General features: G+C 42.7%; 1 protein-coding gene and 1 long non-coding RNA gene across 2 annotated transcripts; one reads left to right on the forward strand and one right to left on the reverse strand.

Moving 5' to 3' along the window:
- Positions 1-272: 272 nt before the first annotated feature.
- On the forward strand, positions 273-2,638 carry LOC130201870 (uncharacterized). The gene is made up of 2 exons (XR_008833265.1): positions 273-626; positions 808-2,638. It is a non-coding gene; the product is annotated as an uncharacterized LOC130201870 (long non-coding RNA).
- Positions 2,639-6,631: 3,993 nt separating this feature from the next.
- LOC130201723 (uncharacterized) lies at positions 6,632-8,496 on the reverse strand. Its single transcript, XM_056426824.1, has one exon. It carries the CDS (start codon positions 8,124-8,126, stop codon positions 7,455-7,457), a length of 672 nt encoding a protein of 223 aa, XP_056282799.1. The 5' UTR covers positions 8,127-8,496; the 3' UTR covers positions 6,632-7,454.
- Positions 8,497-10,555: the final 2,059 nt, after the last annotated feature.

The following is a 10,555-nucleotide window of genomic DNA, read 5'->3' on the forward strand; positions in this document are numbered from 1 at the left end:
ACACACCCGGGAGAAACACACCCGACACACCCGGGAGAAACACACCCGACACAACCGGGAGAAACACACTCGACACACCCGGGAGAAACACACCCGACACAACCGGGAGAAACACACCCGACACAACCGGGAGAAACACACCCCACACAACCGGGAGAAACACACCCCACACAACCGGGAGAAACACACCCGAGAAACACCGACACAACCGGAGAAACACACTCGACACACCGGGAGAAACACACCGACACACCGGGAGAAACACACCGACACAACCGGCAGAAACACACTCGACACACCCGGGAGAAACACACCCGACACAACCGGGAGGAACACACCCGACACAACCGGGAGAAACACACTCGACACACCCGGGAGAAACACACCCGACACACCTGGGAGTAACACACCCGACACACCCGGGAGAAACACACCCGACACACCTGGGAGTAACACACCCGACACAACCGGGAGAAACACAACCGGGAGAAACACAACCGGGAGAAACACACCCGACGCAACCGGGAGAAACACACCCCACACAACCTGGAGAAACACACCTGACACACCCGGGAGAAACACACCCGACACAACCAGGAGAAACACACATGACCAGCAGCGACAAGGTCAGCGTGTAGGACAGGAAGAAGGATGAGAGGATTAATTGATGTGTAAATGGACTGATGGAGGGAAACGCAAATGGATGATGAATTGAATGGAGAGAGAGAGAAAGAGAGATTTTAATTATGGAAAATGAATAAGCTTTAACTTGTTCTGTTGTGTATGTTTTTCTTCTCTCTTTTTCAGGCATCAGAGCATGGGAAGATAGTTTGATGTTTTCTGGATGTAAATACTGAAACCAAATCACAGCGACACAGAGCCTTTGCCTTCTTGTATTTGCATTTTGCTTCAGGTTGCTCGTTTGAGTTAATCTGTGTGTGGCTTACATCGTGGTTTGAAGCCTCCCATCTGAGGAAGATTTAAAAAAGGCCTAAAATTTGGTGAAGGAATGGTGAAAGTTTTTCCCGATCAAATATTTTTTTTACATCCAAGCACTTTATAAGTATACAAGTATGTGTACTTACACATTATTCAACATGTTAGTATGCTGCTTCAGTGCAATATCATTGAATGTTTACATTTGTATGAAGATGGTACACACCAGGAGGCCACCTCATCGGCCTTTAACCAATCAGACATCACCACACTATCAAAGGGCACACCTGAGACTTATTGTCTTATTGGCCACTGACCAAAACAGTTGAGTTAGGTTACGTTTTTAACTTCCTAGAATATTACTACTGATATTGAATTTTTTCATTATTATTGTTATTATGGACATTTAAAGGGGGACTCTGTCATGCTCAGAGCGATTCAGCTTGTCGTATAATGTCCTCTGTGGTTCCCACAAGTCTGACAAAATAACCGTGATAACGTTGGAGTGATGTCATCAAGGTTATCTTCATTTGTAACTCAGTAATTTAACAAAAAGCTTACGTTGGGAAACTAGGGAGTACAGTTATTGCAAGGCAGATATGATTTAAGAAATGCTATTAATTCTGATGATGGATGGGAGACGTAGCCGTGAGGGGTTTTGTACTTTGACCCAATCTTGGGACTAAAAGTCATTTATCAAACTCGGCTAATTTTGGCCCCTGTGGGACCGACAGACTTGAGTCAACAGTCAAAACACTGGCATTCAGCTGCAATTCCCTTTTTGCATTGTTTTGTAATTTATCCTCTTTTATAACTATAAAAAGAGTAAGAGTAATATTTTTGAAAAGTGGATGAAGCTTCAATAATTTCACCGGGCGTTGTGCCTTGCATTACGGCTTCTTCAAATTCCGAAGGTGTACCTTTATTTCATGGCCTGTACCATAACATACAGTAGTGTTAAATGTACAGCATTAACCATTCTGCATTCACATTTAATTTATTTAATTGCCTCTCTTTGGACAACAGAATGTTGACCACAACGATTTTACAAATGTGCCACGTTTTCGCATTTGTTTATATTTATTAGCAGTGTGTGATATTGTTTTTGGTATCAAGTGACAACTATAATAAGAAGCCTTACAAGAACTCTGTCCTCAAAGAAGCTGTTGGCGTTTGTCTGCAGTAGTAGACCGTTGTGTAACCTAGAGAGCATAGTGGACATCGTGGTCCGGTTCAGCTGCGGTGACATTACATGCAAACCACCAGTAGCCTCGTTCTATATTATATATAGAATTTGAATGGATGGTGAAGGAAAATGTTTGAATAAAAAGTCATACAGACACTCTGACATATTTAAAATTCCCTGTGGGACTTAATTTAGATAAATGGAATTTAGGACCTACGCCCATAGAGCAGTGGAGCATGTGTCCTTGTTTAGCATTTAGTTTTACACATCTCCATTGTCACCTCGCTTCAATGTCAAATTGACGAGGTGGTTGTGAATGTCTTGCTCCTGCTATGTTTCCACTGCTGTCCGACATGTTTTCACACACGCTCATAAGGAAGGAATAATTGTGTGTGTTTGTGTGTCGAGTTGTGAGCCCTGCTAATTTAACTCGGTGTGCACCAGAGATTAATTTACTGTAGATCAGTTTGGAAGAAGGCGTACAGAACATCAATAAAGTGTTTTCGGTATCTCAAATCATGACTGGTATTGTTTTCTTGCATGGTCTCCCTCTCTTACCCTCTCCCTCCCTCACTGCGGCAGCTGCGATGAACACCTCAGATATGTCTGCAGTCCCATCTCTCGGGAGAAAACAAGTCGAAAAGAGGGCAAATGTGACAGAACTGTGAAGCACATTGCAGCTTCAACTGCCAATATTGTTACTCCTCTGTGCTCTGAGTCTGTCTTCATGCTGGATTTGATTAAAATCAGATGAGCTCCCTGGAGGGCTGTTACATTGGAAACGACTCCCTCTCCGCCCGACAGGTGGGACCTCCCATAGGTGCTACTATTTTAATTATCTCCTCCCACGGCTATCTCCATAGCAGCCTTCTGCTACTGATGTGTTTGGGCCTGTGACCTAAAGTGAATACAGGAGCCTCATTCTCTTTTTTAGTTTTTTTTTTAGCTTCCACATTGGTGCAAAACTAGCAAATAGTTTAAATGACCTAAATCAATATTCATTAACTAAAGAGAGGTGGTGTTTTAATGGGAATGAGTCCGTTATGCTATGTTAGTGATTGAAGTGGATTAGGTCACACATGAAAAATCACAAAAGAGCTCAATGTAATCCAGGTCACAAAGAGTTATCAGTATGGAAGTGCTTTAGCCAATCAGAGCGCAGGTCCACAGGCCTTCAGAGGCCAGACAGCATTCGCTGCCGGGTGGCACTGTGTTAAAAATGTAACTCGGGGTAAAAATCCAAACAATACAACGGTATCAAATCAGAATAGCAGTCTGTACCCAGTCAGAATAAAAGCAGTCGATGAGAGTAATTAAAAGAGTGGCAATGGAAATACTGTGCTGCTGAAATATAAACTGAGGCATCTTTGTGGAGCTGAATACTGAACCTATGGGTATTCATGTTATGGAGAATCAATCTATAATTCTTATGGACATTTTATATTCTACCCTTTTTGCCTCCTGGTCCAGTATAATCGTAATCTCCAATAACTCATTAATTTACGGACCGAGCTATCCAGGGGTGTTAATCGGACCGAAGTCGGACCGCACAAAGTCCGACTAAGGTGTTTACATGAAACGGATAATTCGATTTCAGTCCGACTAAGCCAATAATTCGATTGCATGTAAACGCACTGAGTAACGTTAGGACCTGTGTGCTACATCAAGAAGTCAGAAGTCAAACTTTTGTTTTGCTTCATGCACCACTGAGCAACTTTTATTGAAAATAGAAACCAACGCTGTTTCAAAGGTTTTTATATATCCATGGTTGTACTGGTCCCGCCGTGTTGAGAGCCGTGTAGAGGCAACAGAGATGCTCTGTCGTTTGAATGTATCACCTTTAAAATCTGAATCGCATTGATGATGTTCTTTCGGGGTCTATGACGACATCTCTTATCCATTAACACGGTGAGACTCCAGTCGCAGGCCGCGGAGGTCTTTCATTACAGTTGATGGATGTAGGTCAAGTGCAGGAGAGGTCTGGCTCGACCCTTCGAGCCCGACAGAACCTCTCTCGGATGGGTTGGCAGTTCCCACTGAGCGTGTGCATCATCCCCCCGGCCCTGACATGGTTCAGGATGTAACAACCCTGCCTCAGCAGCTGCCCTGATGAAGCAACCCCCCCTCCACCCCCGCAGCTTGGAACCAGGAGACTGGGCTGACGAGGCTTCTATCTGCTGTCTGTCGTATTGACCTGAGGCCTTTTTACTTTAGCATTGTTTGTGTAAACAAAGCAAAACATTTAGTGATTCATATTATTGTAAATTCAGCCAAAGCAAGTAATCTTGAGTTACATCTGGATTTATTATTACATGTGTTGCATAATTAGTTTGCCATTATTTGACAGTGCAATCGATTTTAAATTAAATATTGCATTAATAAAATAATATTTGGTAGTTTAGTCTTTTGCAGCAGAATTATTATCATGTGTTTATTTCTATTATTACATCTATTATTGCAGCTATAGATAAAGAGATCTGATTTGACCTTTTGAAATATATTAATAAAAAACAATGAATCAGTTGATGCTCCGAAATGGGCCAAACATAATTATCTTTAAAGATAAACTGTATAACCTTGTGTGATTTATTCCATGTTAGACCAATTTGACATGTTTTCTCTAAAGTTTTCATTTGCAATATTACCATATTTATGTTTGTCCTTATGAATATGTATATATATACCTTTATTATCAGCATTATATAAATAGTTATGTCGACCTGCTGCAAACTGGCAATGATTGAAAAAGTCTTTAAAAAACAACTTCTTCAAATTATAATTAAACTGCTTAAAAGATGACAACGAAGTGTCGACCTAAACAAAGAGCTTTGTTGGAAAGGTCTCTGGATTGAACCGCATCACACAAACAACTCTGAGGAAAGTAGTTTCTGAAAAGCAGAACTTTAAAGCCCCCATTCGCTGAAATGTGTTCTCTTTGTTGTGTTACTTCACTGGAAAGCATGAGCTTCACACAATGACAGATGTGCAGAGTTTGACTCTAAAAGGCTATTTTCACATGATGGTGTTTTGTAGGACTTTGAGAGGAAGGACCACGCTCTGAACCCAGTTCACTTCCTGTGCACTAAGTATTTAAGCACAACTTGTTCACTTTGACTCAGTTTCCACATACCTCCCCCCAACCCCGTTATATTCTTCCCATTTCTCTCTTTCTCTCTCTCCCTCTCTTTTTCTCCCAGGGAGACAGGAGGGACTCTGCTCCACCAGAGCTTCTGAAGAGACTCCCCCCGTCCCCAGCATCCTCTCATCGCACCCCTCCAACCTTCTTTCCACGAGCCCTCTACCCTCCTTGTTCCTTCTTCCATCCCTAACCCTTCACCCCTCGACCCCTCTGATAACATCACAACCAGTCTGCTCGCCAATCAAGGTCCAATGGAAAGCATTCACCAGTGTGATGTGACAACTTGAAGCCTGCAGCCCACATACACGAGTGGAGCTTTTGATTGAAATGAAAGATATTTGCATATTTATAGATTCTAGGTTATTTATGGTGGGTGAAGGAGTGGATGATGCAATTGTTTACCTTCTCCTTGACAAATCTGGTATTAAAGTAACGAGTACACCTGAAACTGCCTCCGTTTCAAAGCTATTGTATTATTTAAAAAAGGGCATGAGGGTAAGCGGCTTTCAAATGATTTTTTTTAATGATTTGACCGAGTTCAAGAGTCAAAGGTCAGATGCTGTGTCCTGACTTCTCCAGCAATAATGTCAATCCTGATGAACTGCTCAATAGGTCGGTCCTAACTCCTAACATCATCGCAGAAGTCATAAAACACATCTGTTAAGGCCCTTTGATATATGCAGAAGGCTACTGCAGCATTGACCGGCCGGTCAGTGTGTTATGCACACTCTATAATGTTATGTTGCTGTTGTTATTTATGGGGATTGTTTGTGTCTTGTGCCATCTTCCCTGATGAATGGACTTCCTGTTCAGCTCACCAGACATATACTTTGTCAGTGCAACATCTCTGAGTTACTGGCTGCTCAGAGAGTATCAATTGGTTTTATGTTCAATGTGACAGTGAATGATTCTTGTCACCGTCAGCACAGAAAGCAAACAGTCTTCTTCAGAGAGAGTTGGATCGAAATAGCACCGGGCCGTATTGTGTAATGTGTCGTACAGCGCAACAACAAAGCTCTCTAATCGATGCACCTCCCTCACATGTGGCTGAGAGGGTGCACGTTGTGGTAGGTTTTATTTCTACTTCAGAGTTTCCCACAGATGAATGCTTCTCTGTCCAGGAGCAGCAGACAGTCCCTATGATAAAACAATGAGTTCACTCAGGTATAATTAAAGTGCCTCCACTATGATTTGATTAGATGTCGAGCTCACAAGGATGACCATGAACAAAGTGCTCTTTGTATAGGTTATTATTATGTCAACTGCAGCTCTTCAGATGGATGTGGGGGTTTCCACCTTATACTTTTCTTGTCTAATGAACCATTTCATTTGAACTTTTCATGTTGGCAATAAAACGTAAGATGTTAGGAAAAACCGAACATTTATTTGAGTATATATTATTCATTCTGGTATCTGAATAAATAAAATATCTAACATACAGGTTAATGTCATCGATTAATCATGATTTACATAGATCTATTACAAAACCCAATTACTAATTTTCTAAGGATGTTTATTTGTACTTTGTGATATAGTTATACCTATTATACATACTGTACCTTTAATACAAATTTATCTAATTACATTAAAAGTTCCTCAAGGCCCAAAAGATGTATACCTGCCCTACCTGTACATAACCAAATACACAATACATAGATATGGTTATATGCACATACCTGAGCATAACTCAATAATGCAGGTTCTTCTACTCGAAAACCGGATGTGATCCTTGAAACAGACAGTACAGCCTACAATGCAAAAATACAGTATTCAATGAATGGCAGTGAAGTTAAGCGCTGTATGCCTTTGGGAAATATTAATGTCCTGCAAAACCAAACGCATTTCTGGAGCCCGGGTCCAATAGTTTAACAAAACATCTATACCAGTGTTGTCCAAGCGCACAGGCAGTGTCCGAGGTCAAGTAGACACACGTTGCTTTAAGGCATACGGATGGCCTAAAATAAAAACAAAAACGCAGTTAGTGCTGGAGGTGAAACAGTGTTCACCTACGTCTTCTTCTCTAGTCAGAGCAAGATGTCAGGTAATATGTGCAGTTAGGCATCCAGAAGAGGCTCTGCGCAATGAGTTCAAAGTGATGACCTTAATCCGACCCGCGGCACTGATTCTGAAAAACACTCCTTGAAGGGTAAGTCTATGAGGGTTGGGGTTCGTGGTGGAGGGGGTGAGGCCCGATCAGTCTCCTTTCAGGCCAGCTCCGCTCTTCGCGGCCGTTTCTGCAGCCGGCTGGTCAGGGTCGCTTGTGCCGATCACCCCGCCAGCCAGTCTGTGCGCCTCCACCTCCTCACCGTCCTCAGACTCCCCGGCGGCTGGCGGGATGTCGGTGCTCTCTCCGGTGTGTCTCTCCAATGTGTCCGATCTCTCAGTGCTCGCATGGCTCCGGGAAGACGCGGAGAGACCTTCCTCCTTCTTCTGCTGCTCCGTGTGCGCAACTTCTGCTCCAGACACCGCCGCACGCTCGGCTCTGTCAACCCACTGAAACGCATGGCTGTACGGGGTTGTGACCTGCCTGCTCTGGTTGAGAGACAACAATCCACTTTGTGTAGAGTTCCAATCCGTCACATTGTTGCTGGTGGAAATATTAGTCGAGATGTTCGCAGTGGGGGTGACCTCCTCGGGCACTCCTGGCTTCCCCGCAGATGAGGATGCGCTGGTTGGTTTCCAGATCATGCTGTAGTAAATTGCCAGGATGATGGCTGCTAAAGATACGGACAATACATATGCAAAAACAGTGGCTAGTCTCACCCACTTCTTGTTAGTCTTAGCAGCCATCTTAGCCTTTTTGTCCCCCGTATAAGTAGCAGGTTTGCCCCTCTCCATATTGGGCATGAAGTCCCGTTCTCTCATATTGCCCCTATTTTTTCCTCGATGCTCCACCACCCCCTCCGTCTTGAAGGCTTCTTGTTATCCACAATCCAAGAAAAGAAAGGAAGCAGAGGGCTGATGAGAAGGACCACCTTGGACCGTCCGCACCAGCAGTATTTGGCAGCTAAATTTGATTCTTGTAATTCATTTGATCGCAAACGCGCTGTGCCTATTACTCGGTACCCGGTGCAGCATTGCGTTTCATAATGGACATCAAGCATCCACAGGCTGATCGCGCGTCTCAGCATCCGACAGCGGCGGGAAACACGTCTCCTCTTTATGACGTTTCCAGGGAACAGCTGACTGTAGGCCCACAGCAAACAGGCTACGCAGTATACGATTTAATGTATTAAACGATGAAGTGAGATCACACGGTACACAACTGTCTGTCCTATCCAGCGAATGAAGTGGCTGGCTCGGCTAAAAATACAGGAGAGGGGGCGGGCGATGACTCTTAAAGAAGCAGCACAGCTGTACAGCGGCCCCCATAAGAAATCACAACAATCATATCGACACACACTCACACCCACACACACACACACATGCCCCCCCCCCCCCCCCCCACACACACACACACACGCACACGAGTGACGCTGCGAAGTGTTTACCTTACAGTGTGCGCACACAAGTGGGATCGATGTCTGTTAAATGTGTACAATGAGCCAATAAAGTGTTGATTCATTAAATTCCAAAGAAATGTATGAATTATGTAACGCTTCACTGATAAAACTGAAAGCACCACCATCGGCATATCAGACGCTTGGCATTTCAGCACAAGGGACAGCGCCCGGATTTGTCAGTGCGCATGTCCCCTGGGAAGCTGCAGAGGTGAAACAGGTGAAGGACAGGGGCAACAGCAGTTGTCCAGTGACAACTAAAATTGTGTTTAAACTCCAGTTAGTTGTCAATATAACTTGCAAATAAATTAAATCACTTTTGCTCATATCAGTATAATTAAAATAACCACTAACAGGATTTTCAGTTGATTTTACCCTCCATTACATTCCTGCATCTAACATAAAGCTTTACAAACACTGGATCATTCTGTGCCATGTTGACCAAAGTAAAATCATGATGAACAGAACTGTGTTGTGACATCGCGACAGGTGGCTGCATAAAGTGCAGTTGTACCTATGACTCGACAGTCCTGCTGCGATAGTGACAGGTGAGAAAATCAGTGCTCCCACACAACCACACACACATTCAGGTGTTTATATTCGTATTGATTTCTTTTATGACCATGTTTTATGGAGGATGATGACAATCCGCTATATAATGGGGTTTTACAGTATGGCTGCAACAATTGCACGAGTGAGGGAACAGGATGTAACGCAGTCTTAAGAGTAGAGCGTATACACTTGCCTGATTGCTTTTACCTTATTTGATTGTTTCCTTGTTCTATGTAAATAATTGGCGGTATCATATCCGACATTTACAATGAATCATCTTTTAGTCATCTGCTTATTATTTGATCCAATCATGACACAAACCACCTGTCAAGAGTCATAATGTCAAGTCATTTATTACAGGAGGCAGGACTCTGCATGGCTGCTGTTTCAATAAAGGATTTCCTGGTCATTTGGGTACCATTCAAATAAACCTGAAGATCGTGCAATTTCTAATGCAAACGTTCGGCCAGTCGAAGGTCGAAGGAGTTTCATTTGCTAAACAACCAGAGACTCAGTTTATTTCAGATCTCTGGGGCAACCATGGGTCAGTGGTCTTTCAATCAGGGGGTTGGCGGTAACATGATTGAAGCGTCAGCTAAATAAAATGTGATGTAATCTTGATGGTTTTTTTAATGACAAAAATCCCAAGACCAACACACATTTATGTGCCATAATGTCAATAACAATCTACATGTTGATAGAAAATGGTAACTCAAAATAACTGTGAAGATCAATTATTAAATGTTCAGTCCCCCCAACTACAAGAAAAACCTTTGCTCACTTGTTCCTGGTGGTGACTCGAAAGATACTTTTGAATATACCAAGTTTTGATATGTGTGAGATTTCTGCCTGCAATGAAGGCAAAGGGAATTTTGTGTCTGATGCTCACAAAGTAATATGACTTACGACTACTACTAATATATATAAACAGTAATATTTATTTTAAGAATTCAACAGAAGCACATTTGAACAGAAACAGTGTCTCTGTTACTCAAGCCACAGAGCACAGTGTCAACTCTTCTCTGTGGACTTGGTGGGAAGGGTTGTTGCTTTTAAATAATTTATTAGTTGGCTTACTGTTTTTCAATTCTGTAAACACCACAAACTAAAAATATTTGTATCTCCCTAAGGTGGCTGCAGAAAAATCACACACAGACAGCTTAAAACTATAGAAAATACAACTAAAGCAATACAATGTGTCCTATGAAGTTAACTGAATTAACCCTTGAATACATTTCCAAA

Source organism: Pseudoliparis swirei, chromosome 11, assembly GCF_029220125.1.
Source record: "Pseudoliparis swirei isolate HS2019 ecotype Mariana Trench chromosome 11, NWPU_hadal_v1, whole genome shotgun sequence".
Lineage (NCBI taxonomy): Eukaryota > Metazoa > Chordata > Actinopteri > Perciformes > Liparidae > Pseudoliparis > Pseudoliparis swirei.

What these genes read in the sequence shown, in the direction of transcription:
- LOC130201723 (XM_056426824.1), bottom strand. Translation starts at nt 8,126, where the DNA reads ATGAGAGAACGGGACTTCATGCCCAATATGGAGAGGGGCAAACCTGCT.